The sequence below is a fragment of the Dermacentor silvarum genome, chromosome 1, assembly GCF_013339745.2.
Source record: "Dermacentor silvarum isolate Dsil-2018 chromosome 1, BIME_Dsil_1.4, whole genome shotgun sequence".
NCBI classification, from domain to species: Eukaryota; Metazoa; Arthropoda; class Arachnida; order Ixodida; family Ixodidae; genus Dermacentor; species Dermacentor silvarum.
In genome coordinates this window covers 245,913,619-245,928,606 of record NC_051154.1, presented here as the reverse complement: position 1 = coordinate 245,928,606, position 14,988 = coordinate 245,913,619, and the positions used below count along the sequence as shown (strand labels likewise).

Below are 14,988 nucleotides of genomic sequence, written 5' to 3'. Positions count from 1 at the left end.
GTACAAATTATTACAGGCGCGTTGGAAAAAATATCATACTTTCCAAGTTAGCGAGTTGTGCGCTTCGTGTGTGTATGCGCCTCTCCTTTTGTGCACATGACTTGTTTTTCATTGTGATATATCCATAGTAAGTTGGACTAAAGTGTTCGGATGTAAAAGCACCCCATCAACACGCGAGTACAAGCAGGAAGCTAGGCCTATGTTTGGTTTTTCGGATACATTTGCAGGCAGTTTCTTATGATAGTCACCATGGTGGAGGCTTTGGATGAAGCTAAAGGCCTACCAACCCGGCACCTTGAGACGAAGGAGTACCTAGGAACCAGTCTCTGATATGAGATTAGGATGAGCGCGAGTCCCTCTGGTGTCCGACTCAACACACGAAGCCTACAGTTGCGTTCTGAAGAACCATGTGCGAACGGAATTGGGCCCCTGCAGCTTTTTCTGCCAGAGCCGATTCAAACCTACTTTAGAAGCCGAAGACAAGGTACCGATTGCATTTCTCCGCCATCGAGTTCGCGAAGTGTTCCGCTGCACACGACGTAAACCACAAATGTTTGCTTGCTCTTGCCAATTGGCTCACGAGATCAAAATAACAATAATAATTGCAGACCCTACTGCAATATGTAGACACTAGCTACTGAAAGAGTAAAGTGCATTACACCCGGCGTGGTGGCTTAGTGGCTAATGGCGTTGCGCTGCTAAGCACGAAGTCGCGGTTTCTATTTCCGGCCGCGGAAGGTGCATATTAAAGGGGATGAAATCCAAAAATACTGCTTTACCATGGATTTTGTGCACGCTAAAAAAACCCGGGTGGTCAGAAATACTTCGGAGTCCCACACTACAGCGTGTTTCATAATCAAATCGTGGTTCTGGCTCGCAAAACACCAGAATTTAATTAAATAAATTTAACTTACATTACAATCACAGACTTGCGTGTATATCGTTGAGATAGTTCTCAACAATGAAGAATCGATTCCTAGCGTCCTATCATGCTACCATTAATCAGTGTGGACTGCATTGTATACATATAGCTGCAACATACCACCGTGAAGTCGGCTGCTTCCATTTGCTCAAACTGAACTTTTAACATCCCCAGTAGTAAATAATTGCTACATTTATGCTCAGGGCCTATAATATTTGTATCAGTAATTTTTCATACTGACATTACACTATGCGGTTCTTCAAACTGTTGGCGTGGATGAGGAAAACCGACATTATCCAAGGTGTGATGACACAGTATTTCAGAAATATTTGTAATCTTCTGTCCTTCCAAGGGGGCACGTCTACGAAACTCCCCACCATGCCGTGCTGCCTTTGGCCTTAATATAAGGCGACACAACTGCAATAATAGAATTCGAGGTGTAATTAAACACTAGCTGAATGATTGCACTTACTACAGCCGGCATGATGTGTTTTGACGTCTTGCTTTTACATTATGCACTAGTTATTTGCCACATATAGCGTATTTAGTAACACCATCTTTTTACAAAGGTAATTGACTATATACGCACTTAAATGGCGCATTACGTCATTTGGCGGAGTGCTCCCAAAAGCTGCGCACTGAGCCGATCCTATAGGCATTCAGACTTTCCTTTACCTTTCTTTACACAAACAAGTCGACACTCCGACGGCGACGAGTAGACCGCCGATCTGGCTAACACTAATAAATAGTGGTCCCACGGTTTCTTATTCTCAGATCTTTCGTGACAAAACATTTTCTAGACATTTTATAGGGAGCCTGTACACATTTTTCTCTGATGCGATTATGACAATGTATAGCATCCTGTACGTATTCCAACATTAAACTTTTTGTTGAATGACGTCTCAGATGTCCTACAAAGAACCCGTTTGGATGCCTTTGGAACAAAAATGAAGCAATAGAAGTGCACTTGTTGGGAAGCTTCAGCAGTATATAGTCTCTATGATATAGGGTATTATGCCAAAAGGAACCTCTCCGACATGGTAAAGTAGTCTGTTTGAGGAATATAGACAATTCATTTTTATAGCAGCCAGATTAATGGAAGGAAACATTTCGTTGGATCCACAGGGTCATGAATGTAACGTCTGGCGCTACTGTATTTATTTCTAACCCTTTGCAACTGATGTCTGATTCCTCTTTTTACAGATGCAGCTGCAAAAGTAGTCAAGTTGGTCAAGCCTTCGCAAACGTATGCCTCTCTATATGTTACGCAGCCTAAGTGCAAGTGCAGTGTATCGAATGGGTCACTGGACACATTACGTGTGTGCTTTTCCACTGGCGCTTCGAGCTTGCGCGTTGCTAACCATTAGTTCTCTAGAAAACCAAATGAGGTTTAGAAACTGGACGTTGTGCCATTAGGCCGCGAAAAGGTGACCAAAGTTAATATCGGCTGTATAAAACAACACGCTCTTTTGCCTCACACCTGCGAGAGCAAATATGACTTCATGCGCAGCGGCCGTATCGCTTTCGACTATGTCATTCTCCTGATAGGCCTCCCTCAAGAATAGCCGGCCTATGTTAAACGCGAAAACAAAACTATTGTTCTGAATGTTGATATTGGACTCCTGCCTGATCTATTTTTATCCCTAATAGGATCATTAATGTCCTGTGTGATCCAAGATGTTTATTTTTAAATAGAAACTCCATGGAGGGTCCGTCGGAGAGTCATTTCTTCTCATTTAATATATACACTCGTTTTAATTTATCCGCGTCCTTCCGACATCCGGTCATCATAACATACACTCAGTGAGTGAATGCACTGAGCAAACAGCGGACTCTATTTCTCACATTCCAAGGAGGAAGCTTTCCAAGTAGCCGGAGCAACCTGTTCCGTCGCTAATAAAGTCTTTCTCTGTAAAGAAACTGAAACTTCACACTTTTCCTTGAAGTAAATTAGTCCTGTTCACACAGAACAATACAGAAGATTCGGGGATGCTTTATACGCACACATTCTTGATGCTTATGCTATAGTATTCTGTTAGTTTTGCGACATGTGCAAACTTTGGTCGTTATGTCGAGCTCATCACTTATCTCGTTTACTGTAAAACGTCCACAGATGGCGAATGTTGGATTAATTTCTAGTATAAAAAATGTTAAACTTCGCATACTAGGTGAAAAAACACTGTTCGTAATGTAATCATTTGAGCGTTAAGACCGTTTCACGATTCTAATTTAATTAACATCTATGTGCCCGATGTGCGATTTTAAGTAATAAATGAATTAGGCATTTATTTCCGAAAGGCTTGACACACAATCATGAGCACATGCACATTGCGAACTCCGTCGAAGCTAAAAAGAAACAAAATACGCTTCGTGTGTGCACTTAGCGAGAGCGGTTCAGGCTGACAAGGTTACACCGGTTATTTCTTCTGACCTGGTCGCAGCTTCGGTCTGTAATGTGTCTAACAAAAGTGGTTGCGACTACTCTGTATTTCGGGTGAAAGACCGCACGTGCCCGAAGATCACCCACTCGTCGTCTATCTTGCTTATCGTGCGCTCTCGTCAAAGCTCCACTGTTCCGAAGACACTCGTACCTAGCGTTCCGACCTCGACATTTTTCTTAGAAGGGGTCCACAACTCGGAGGCGCTCGCTATAGACGCAACCTCCACTCCACGCCTATTCTCCTTATTCCCGGAGACCTACGCATCTTTCTGTGTATACATCCCCTAGCAACGTTTTCTCTCTCTCTTTTTTTTTCGTTCTCTCTTCTCTGAGCAGCGAGCTGCCTCATCGAACCACGGCCACGCACCACCGACCGAGCGCAAACGGAGGCAACAACGTCGCGCGCGCGTGGTGCCGGCGAGTCAGACCGGACGAGGAATTCGATAGCAAAGAAAAAAGCAAGAACACACGCGCGCGAGCAACATCACCACTCCCCGCGGCAGCGAATTCGCCTCCTCTCGGTTGCCCTCCCCCTGCACGTTCTCTGTAGCCGCTGGCCCATCTCCGGTCATGAACGTCACCGGTTTTCTCCGCTACCGGCGGAGACGAAGCCGGGCTGCGCGTTTTGTCTTCTCTGCCCTCCCTTTGCCACGTACCTGGCAAGGAGCGCCTCGCCGGGTCTTCAGCTAAGAAGGGCGTGCACTGTATCTTTCTCCTGCGGTCTCCTAACCCTTCCCCGCTTTGTGTTCCGGTGGATGTGTCCTTAGGGCGACGCAAGAGGATTGCCAAGTCTGGGGGCAGAACCACTACGGCGGCTAAGGCAGGTGGACCGGCTGGAGACGAGGGCGAGGGTGTTGACCGGATGAAAGGGAAGCCGATCTAAACGTACACAAATAAAATGCTGCCACTGGCTGTTAAGTGGGAAAGGCCCAGCCAATGGGTCAACGTTTGGGGGGCTATAAAAGTTGCCCCTGAGTATTCCGGAGAGTCAACCTTGGTCAAAGCGCCCCAAGAGAGCCAGTCACACAACCTTCCCTCCAGAAAAGATGGGTCGCAAACTGGTGAGTTGTGTTATGCTACGACCATTTATATTCTCAGTTTATTCACCCGGCGGACAATATTCAAATGTTCAGAAAGTGAAGGAATCGTGTACCTTTATGTCACGATTCCCGAGTTTTCTGTCCATGTAAGTCTAGTATTTGTTACTTTACTGTCTTTGCAGAAATCGTTGGTCATTGTTAACGAACTGGTTATCTAGAGGTTCTGCCCGAGTGCCGCGCACATGGCTTGAGGATTTGTGAAAACTAATGCTGAAGTAGCGCTGCCACGTAAAATTGTTCATTTTATTTACGTACCAAATAGGGTGCCTTCATAGTTTTCTTTTCGCTTTTTACTCTTCATTAGGGCAGATGCTGACAGAAAAGAAAAATTGTTTTTATCGCTGTGAAGTGATTACGGGAATGTCACCACTCAAAGCTGCAAAATATTAAGGAATTAGAAAACGCATTTTGGCCCCAGTGACAAAACAAATATAGCAATAATGCGCTGAATACAACACCGAACAAGCTACGAGCTTACGTACTTCTCACATGCCAGTCTTTGCAGTTAACTGGCGAGATGCTCTTGTGGCAGCCAGGTAATTTGAGACAGCATTGCTGGATGACAATGACAAAATAACTTGGTTTTGCGACACAAGTGATTGCCCTGTCAATACCACGCAGTGGGGCGTTCAATTAGAGCGCCATCCGGTAAATATTCGCTTGTAAAAGCTTGCCGGGATCAGCTGAACTGGTATCCTTTTGTTGAGTAGCCTTCCATAGATATTCTCAGCACAACTAAGCTCTGTCTCAATTTTTTTCTTCGCCTATTCACAATACAATACGAGTGCATTTCGGCGTGTAAGCTATTTTGGAAATGTCCTGTCAATGCTAACGCAACTTATGTGCTTTACTCTTTGTCTCTTCCCTGCGAACTAATAGTTTGTGCTAGCCGTCCTTGTGGCCGTAGCCACTTTGACACATGCCGAGGACAAGCCTGTTACCGAAGAGAAGCCAGCTGCCGAGCAGGAACCTGCTACTGGAGAGAAGAAGGAGGAAGTGGACAGCCGTATTGGTTTCGGCACTGGCTTTGGACACGTAGCCGGTGCCAACGGCTATGGATTCAACCGCGGCGTGTCTGGCTTCAACCAGGGTAGTGGAGGCTTCGGCAGCGCGAATGCCTATAACAATGTCCAAGGCTTCAGGAACCGCGACGGCTACCGCACCAACCACGGGTTCGACCAGACCACCTACAACCGATATGGCTCCGGCTATGGAGGCTTCAACACTGGCTTTAACCGTGGTGCCGGCGGCTTCTACAACCAACACGGATTGCAAGGGGGTTACCTCGGCTGAAGAAAGAGGAGCGCCATTCCAGTAAGTTTCGGTCGTTGCTGCTCAAGCACGTTGCGTTAATAATCAATTTGCCGGCCACATAGATCGATATTGCAACATGAAGGAAAGAGCGAAACAAAAAAGGACAAGACTGGGCAAAGTCAAAAGTATATGCAGACACAGCTCTCTGTAAATCTGAACTTCGCCAGTTTTTCTTTTTTTATTTATTTTCGTGCTATTTCCTTGGTCGTTCCAGTAATTTACTAAACAACACAATTCAATGCGCATCTGTGGGGGGATATTATTTCGCAGAAGAGACTTTCTGTTTTGGCACAGACCTTCCGTTTGTGGCAGACAAAATTATGTTGGAAGATTCAGCGTACCTTCAGATAAATAGGTTGCGCATGTAGCTGAGTCATTTATCTTACATATACGTATTGGACCCGGACGCTACTGATAGTACGGGCTGATTGTCAAAATGAAAATAAAAGGTATTCACACTATGTATACCAAGAGTATTTTTCCTGGATTACCATCCCGGGACGTTCTCGCACGCAGCAAAACGTTTAAATTTTTTCTTTCCCTTGGCATGACAATCGCACCACTGACTAGCCTCTTGTACGAGTAGCGCATTCCCAAAGTAGCCTGGCACTATCAAGAATTTCTTAATTTGGCAGGACACTTGTTCCGCGAAAATGAGCTAAGATTATCAAATCAAGAAAAGAGCCCCAATGCAGGACCCAGTGCTCCTGGACTTGTAGCGGAATGTACAATTTTTTTGCAAGCTTGGCTCGTGATCACTGCAGGCTAATTCAGCCCAAAGTATTTAACAGGATTGTACTCGCACTTATAGTATCATAGTTTTTACATTATCTACGTTCTATTAAAATCGGAAAAAACTGTGACATCTTTGCAAAAAACTAACTAGTTTGTAGAAACTAACATGCACCCCGCTGCATCGTCCGCGATATCGTTGTGGAATAATAATATATCAGCCTTTTTTTCTGTTCTTTACTTCCAGGCTACAACCGTAACTGCCAAAAAAGTTTCTTCTAGGAACCAAGCCTGACCAAATTGTTTAAAGTCGACAACACCTTCGCAGTCCACTCCAGAAAAATGTGATGCTGACGTGAACCAAACACTGCTTTCTGTATATACACAGTGCAGTGCAATAATAAAACCTAATTTATTTTTTACCGATGTCATATCTTCGTTTATATCTCTTTTAGTTCAAGAAAATGATAAGAATTCAGCTAACAAGGTACCGAGAAAAATACACGAGAAGTGAAAGCTGAAAAACAATCCCTAAACTAGATATATCTGTTAAGGTATTGGTTGTTGTGATAGGAAAAAAAATTGATTTCGCACGTGGCATGTCAGCAGCGTCGAAACAAACTAGAACATGCGTTGCCATTGGTGAATAAATTAAAGTGCACTTTTCGAAAAGCTGACGGAAACCGACATTAAATGACAAGGCATTAGCCTTATATGTTGCCCGTGTGTTGTCTTATTCACTAAAAAACATCAGCGTCTATGAGGTTTGCGAGAACGCCATGCGCATGGTTTACGGCCCAGTATTTAAGGCGCGCTCAACGCACTCTTTCATTAATACCTTGTGGCACTTTCCCGAAAACTAAAGTGAATGATTGCACCTTGCGCTTCGTCGCGAGCGAAAGACCTCAAGGCTTTTCCTGAAGCAATACTTCCTCCACGACGTGTATACGGTTTGCTGTGGGTACGAGGGGCGTATGTTGCACGTACGCTTGAAATACATAGTAAGCAATATAAATTTGTAATACGAGCGCTCTGAGTAAGCGTCGTATTATTATTTCTTGCACGACGATTCGTCTGCTCAGCAATAGGCGCGGGGTTACCATCATGCTTGCATGAATTTATGTGGGCAAATAAGCGGTCCTGTACAGCTGTTCTTTTTTCTTTCTTTTTTTTCGAGAACATTTGGCAACGAAAGACTCAAACGAAAGCGTAGGAACCCGAGTTACAAATCTTGAAGCGAGACATGGGAACGTTACAAACTTTGTAACTGCCAACGCGCAGGTTTTTCGAGTAGCCTATTTTACTCGTTCCATGCAACGTTTTGAAACCAAATTTGCACTGAGAGCTCAGCAACAGCACATCACCTTTTCAAGCGAAAGTTGGCGTTGACAACTAATGACAAACGGAGCGCGAAATCAGCTCATGCTGGATTCGCGAATATGCTGATGGAAACACATGAGGTGTTAACGTCAGGATGAAAAATGGATGAGTAACTTTTTCCATGCATAGACATTCGTTATCCTGAAAGCAATTTTGTTTTCGTGGCAAAACAGCGCCTTGTTCATAATGTTTGGGGGTACTATACAGTGCCTATCACTACTTGCGGTATGCTTGAGCCGTGATGGAGAAAGGCTTCCTAAATTTATTTCACTTCAAAATAGGAAGCGCAACTTCGGATGCGCAGTTGGCCGCCCTTCTTAAACTTTTGACGTGAAATGTCTTCAAAATTGGACACAGGGGGTCGCTTGCTAAAACCGCCTGTAACAAAACAATGTTATAGCATTGTCGCTACCATCTTTGCAACCATACTACTCACGCGTCTTACTTAGATATCGTTGTGTAGACTAAAGAAGCTATTAATCGATCACAGGATGTGCCGCGCTCACAGTTGGTGTCGTTGTCACTCCACGCCTGACTCAATCGGGGATAAATAGAGCCTCTCGCGCGTCTTTCAGAGAGGCACAGTTCGGCAGTAAATGTGTAGATCCGTAGCGGGAGTTGTCGCGTTTGAGACAGCTCGCTCAGCCATAGAGTGTAATCCATCAAACTCAAACCACAGCTCATCAGGAGTTATAAGGCCTACGAGTGTGCAGTTTTTTGGAGAACTTTCATGCTTGCGGATATATAGCTCCCACGCGTTCAAAACGTACGTATGGTTCCGAAATGGCGGGGAGAGACCGGGCAGCAAGACAAAAGGATGTCCTACTGATTTGATCCCTGCGGAACATGTTCCTCTCCATAGGGAGCGGAATCGCAGGAGTTTGAGGCAAGCGCAGGAGACTCAACCATCTACAAGATGCGGCGGCCTCAAGCGGCGCAGGGCACTTTCGGGCGCCACCAGTAAGGGCGTAATTTTTGTTTCACTCTAGTGCCCAAAGACTCTCTGCAAAATAAACGGGCCCACTACGATTAGGGAGTGAGAACAATTGCAAATTAGACCGCAAGACGGCAACTAGCTGTAACATATAAGTTAGGCATGTAAGCTTTCGAGTGCCTGAAAAATTCGGCAGAACCCAACTCACGATCACTGTCTACGGCCATGTAGCATTGTATCAATATAGCGACAACGTATTGCCACCATGTTTGCCACCAGTTATGTTTGAGGCTTGTTTCAGCGGGACTCCTCTTTCGCGCTTTCCTATGAATACTCTACGCCACCTAGCGGCCCCGCTTGAAGCCTACGCGTGGCCTCCGAAATTCATGGCGCACCGGTGCGTGCGAACGTTGAGAAAAGCGTCATACGGCAACCGGGATCTTCTCTCACGCTTCTTCCTGGGCAAGCTGCGCCATCTAGTAACTCTGCAAGAAGTCGGCGCGTGGCATCTGAGACGAGAAGCGTGGCGCGCTGGTGCCTGGGAACGCTCCGAAGTGTTCCCTCGCTTAGCGCACACTCAGTGGCACATACTTCGGAGACCTGTGTTGGCGAGAGGTTCATTGAAGAGCGGCACGTATACCCAGTGCATTCATGGCACAGCTCGCTAAAGCGTTGGCGTGGAAGGCGTTCATTGAAAGCGCTACAAGCCCAGTGCATCTGTCGCGCAGCCTTATATACACGCCGGGTGGCTGTCGTTCAGGAACCCTTGTGACGTGGCTTCGATTCCGCCAAGCATCGGCAAAATTTAGGGGATCTTTTTCGTCATTGTAGAGCGGCACGTTCCCAGTAGCACACACCTAGTTACCTAGTTGGCGTCAACGACTTCCATTGCAAGGCGGCCCACACCTACTGGTACACACCCAGTGACCGACCCAAGTTGGCATCAAAGGGGTTCACTGAAGACCAGCACGGACCGAGTGGTACATGCACAGTGCTCGAAGTCGCTGTCAAAGAGTTGGATTGTACAGGGGTACCTACCTAGTCCATACGGACATACATACATACATATATAGCCCCCGAAAAGGGCGTGAAGTACCCTTAGAATGTTAATGCATGAATAAATACAACTTCTGCTTTCGGTTACGTCACTTCTCTAACCTAGTCCCCATAGACCATCTGCAGCGCGCACAAGACGTTTCTAGAACGTAACCCCGGCGGCTGTGTCCCTGATACAGCCGACCCGAAGTTTTTTATGCGGTTACAATTACTGGGGTACTTTATCACTTTCCCAGGGCTGTCGGTTTGGCGATATCTCTTACTGTTTTTCCCACCAACTTGGCTCTCCATGTAGTCTGTGGTCTAGTGGTTAGAGCATCCCGCTGCTGTAATGAGGGAACTGGGTTCGAAACCAATCGTCGGGTCAACTTGGGTCACGGGTATGTGACAGTGCATATGTGCCGCTCATCATTTAACCCGTTTCAGGCCAACCTGTGTTACTGGTGGTGGGCACTTCATGGTCTAATGGGTAGCGCATTGGGCTGCTGCTGTGTCGATGTAACACGGTTTGAAACCAACCGTCAGTACAGCTTGGTTCACTGGGTATGTGGCAGTGGTTACAGGCGGCCCCCAGAAAGTGCGCGCAGCAACCTAAGAACTCTAATCGCATTAAAAGTAATATAAATCTTCGTCGGGGCTGGGCGATATTGAACCCGCATCAAATATAATCAAGCAAACTCGTCTCAATGTTATAGTCACACAAGCGCCGCGCTTGGACTTAACGCGTTGGATACAGCGTGCCCAAGGAGAAGCGCCAGGGGCGAGTCCGGCTGCATATACACGCCCCATACATGGCGCTTCTCTGCGGTGGCAATATTGTGTGTAGCTACATTGCTTCATTGCTGATCACATTAACGTCCACATTCGTCGTGAGATGAGTTCTGCCGCAATTTTTTTGTCGAACAAAGGATGTCTACGATGGATAATTAGGTAAAGAACCGTTGCTGGACGGGAAATTCGGGTGCAATTTTCTATCTCTCCAAGAACAGGCATCAAATAGACGTTGTTACATGCCTGTTAAAAATAAAAGTCGGAGTTTCTGGACTTCGCACATGCTATGCGCTGAGGTACAGGGCAGTCCGCTCTTGAAGCGAGCACAAGTGTAATGCTATGCAATGTATCCATTCCGGCTAGTATACATTCACCAGGCAGATGACTTGCGCAGATGACTTGTAGCAGATGACTTGCGGTTGGTGGCGCGGGCACCTTTCTACGCAGCCGTGCGGTAAATGCATTAGATCGTTCCCTTCAACATTGTACCGCCCTACAGATGCTTCCAGTAAGCCGCAGAGTAGTTAAATCAATACATACATCTTACCTTATAATGCGACTCATTTTGTGCTACACACTTAAAGCCATCGTTCACGCAAAAGGCCTCAATATTTTTCCGACAATCGGTGGCACGGGAACAGTAGTGACAGCGGAAGTTATCATTTTGGCAGTTGTCAAAAATGCTATGCACTTTCTTCCCGCTAATGAAGCTCCCATCACTTTCGAGTGCGGAAATGATGATAATATTAAATAACGTGATGTAACAACTAGTTAAGCTCAAGGCACATCTTCAAACCAGTCGCAATACTCCGCATCGTGAGTGGAAATATAAAGTTGTATTCGTTCTAAAAATACAAGCAGAAAGCAGTTCTTTAGCTGGCTTTGCGGGGCATTACCTTTAACAGTGCACTCTTGAATCCAACAAGTGATCATGAGGTTCGTTCGGCGTTCATAACATTGAATAATAGTAAAGGGAGAGGCATTGACGGGCGTAGATTTCAACAAATTACGTTTGTTGTAGAGAGTATTATATCCGTCCTTACACATATCTTTAACGTATCATTGGCCTCCGGAACATTTCCGGATAATATGAAGCGCGCAAAAGTAGTATTTGTCTGTAAATCTGGTGATAAAAACTACCTGTGCAATTACCGATCAATATTAGTGCTACCTGTATTTTCGAAAGGGTTCGAAAAAAATATTTTTACGCGTATGAATTCTTTTTTTGAGAAACACTTGTTGATATCCCCTTCTCAATATGGTTTCAGGAAAGGACTGTCCACAGAATTAGCACTACTAAAGCAAAAAGAAATTATCATTAGGCCTTTTGAAGGCAAACAACTCATTATAGGCATTTTTGTTCACTTTTCGAAAGCTACCGATTCATTACATCTCCTGATATTATTAGCAAAAATGGAGCTTTGCCAATTTCGTGGCTTGGCCTTAAATTTTCTGATGTCAAACCTAACAAATAGAAAGCAAACTGTGGTAATAAACGAAGAATACTCAGCGATAGAAACTGTGAAAGTGGGTGTTCCTCAGGGCAGTGTGTTAGGGCCCTTATTACTTAACCTATATGTTAATGATATTGTGAACATAACGGCACAGGCTTCATTCATAATCTATGCAGACGACACAAGTCTATTTTTAAATTCCGATAGCCTTGATAATCTTTTCCTTGGCGCAAACATTGTTCCCAATAAATGAGACAACTGCAGTATAGCAAATGTACTGCAAATATGTACTACAAATTCATAAGCCATTTACACAGTACCACAGACATATACACTTTAATTTTAATCAGTTTTATACTTAAAATCGGTCCTAATAAAATGTATTCAGTGTCAGAAACTAAAAGCCTTGGCGTAATATTCAACGAACACTTACTCTGGAATTCTCAAATTAAGAATATTCTTCGTAATCTCACTAAAATTGTTGGGATGCTCTGCATGTATGTATTACCTGAGAGACTGAAGCTCTTAGTGTGCAACTCACATTTTTCCGCCTAAGTAAATTACTGCTTGTTAGTGTGGGGTACAACGTCGCACATAAATAAAGATTAGATTCACAGATTACAGAAGAAAGGTCTCCGTAAAATAGCAAACGTTTCGTGGGATTCACCGTCACATCATCTATTCCTTAGGTACAGGATCTTACTTTTCGAGCAGCTCTACAAGTACCCAATATTGCTCCGTTACAAAATGAGCTTAACGCATAATAACACGTCATTTATGTCACTGTGCAACCTAAGGAGCGGTGCCGAAATAGCGTATAGATTCCGGAGCAAGACAACCTGGCTAGTACCTTTCTGTAGGACATATCATGACTCTAGCAGCATAGAACATCAATTAAGTAGACTTTTGAAGGAATTCATTTGTTGTGGGTAATTGTCTTCGAGATGAGGCACTGTGATTTTATATTTCACTTTCTAAGCAGTTGTCGGTAGTTTTGTTATTACATTATCATGTACCCCTACTGATTTGTTCCGAATTTGTTAAATGTGGTACGCCTTTCTTTTATTAGTACTTTGCTATATGATGTTTACTTGTTGATTTTTTTTTGCAGTCCGCAAGCTGTGATTTTAGAATTCTCGCTAGAATCGAAGTTTTCGGTTTTGCACAATGCGCTAACATTGATAACAACTGTCGCGCTGCCATTGACTGTCTGTAAGGATACAGGGATCCTGTCAAGCTTGTCGACTGACATAGCTTTTTGTCCCTGTTCCCTGCATTTCTGATTATTGAAGTGAAGAAATAAAATTGATTTGAATTGAGCACCTTATTTATTTATTTATTTGTGTATTTAAATATTGATTCATTTATTTGTTTATTCTGCATATTCTGCCGCGCCAATATGGCATTGCATAAATATGTCTGTTCGCCACATAAACGAACTTACAAACACTCCAAAGAAATACCAAATTAAACGGAATAATAAAGGAAAGAAAAATGCTACGGCAACTAGTCCATAATATGGAACACCGTCAATAATAAAATGCAGCAAATGATCGCAAAGAAAACAAGACAGTATCAAATTAAAAATCTCGGGCAACAAGGTTTTGAAAGAAGCCTGTGTTTGACATTTAGTAATGCAATTGGGTAATGGGTTCCATGCTGCTATAGTGCTTCTATGCCTTATGGGTTCCATGCCTATAGACCTTTTCACTGATTTCAAACATAGGCCCTGCACGGCTTCCGGTTTAGCCCACTGACGTAGCTGCTAAATGTAACTGGCAAAGACGCAACCATGTCTTAAAACATAAGCCCTCTGATTTGCAACACTTTTACCCTCTATATGCATAACCATAGTTTTACAAATGCAGTTTCCAGTGAGATACACGAAAAAAATGTAAGTATTAGCCTTGAGGCATTATGCGTCATTCTTTTATTTGAAAACGTAAAAAGAGACTTTCTGTACACTGAAACAACTTGAAAACATGCTTTTTGTTCCCGCGTAGCAGACTGATAAGGTACGTGACCGGAAGTTTCTTGGGGGCGGCGCGCTCGCTGCTCCTCTAGCAAGCATGAAACCGTCTATAGTGCTTAGGAAAAAAAGACGCCTGATGAACAGAAGTACGGCAACATATCTCACATATTTTCCAATTATGGTCATGGCGCGCAGAAACAAAGTACGGTGGTAACATATAGAGTTCTCGGTTCATTCGAATTTTGTGAAAATACAAGGAAATTATTATACCGCGCTTACAGAAGAATATATTTAAGATAATGTGTGAAATGCACATGTATTTGAAGGAGGTTGTCCCCTCATTTGATAGCATGGTAACGTTTATTCGCATCACTGAGTAGACCTTTAACGTGAACTGCGCGCCCTACGGATAAGAGCAAGAAAGAAAAGGCTTGAAGATCCAGTTGACCAACTGATATTCCATGTTTCTGGCATGGACGTCAAGCCGCCTGACGTACAGGGGCTAAGCTGAGCCTTTCGTGACATGTCGCTCGGCAAATTGTTGCCAGCAAGCGACCCTAATATGAAACCAAGAGACAAGGAAGCCACAGAGTAAATAACTCCTATTTATTTAAGGTATAATTAATTATTAATGGGGATTGCGTTTGCGATAATCTTTGTTTCCTTAATGAAGGAAAACGGTGATGAAAGTAGATGAGATAAATCTCCTCCGCATGACGTTTGCGATGCTCTATACCAACAGAGCTATACAGGGCCGGATGCCTTTTCGTATAGATTGTTATGAGTAAAGTTGTACGTGTATTACACCAAGCCCTGAGAGCGATAGCTAGCGCCACTTACGAGCGTGACACCTTTGTGGAGAATACTTTCAACTGCAGGCTCTGTTTTCACCTTATCTGGACTCAATGCCAGT

General features: G+C 44.2%; 1 protein-coding gene across 1 annotated transcript; it reads left to right on the top strand.

The window, feature by feature from the left end:
* The first annotated feature begins 4,210 nt into the window (after positions 1 to 4,210).
* On the top strand, positions 4,211 to 6,928 carry LOC119437019 (uncharacterized). Its single transcript, XM_037704079.2, has 3 exons — positions 4,211 to 4,423; positions 5,342 to 5,776; positions 6,756 to 6,928. The coding sequence occupies exons 1-2, from the start codon at positions 4,409 to 4,411 to the stop codon at positions 5,753 to 5,755; spliced, it is 429 nt and encodes a 142-aa protein (XP_037560007.1). The 5' UTR covers positions 4,211 to 4,408; the 3' UTR covers positions 5,756 to 5,776; positions 6,756 to 6,928.
* The last annotated feature ends 8,060 nt before the right edge of the window (positions 6,929 to 14,988 follow it).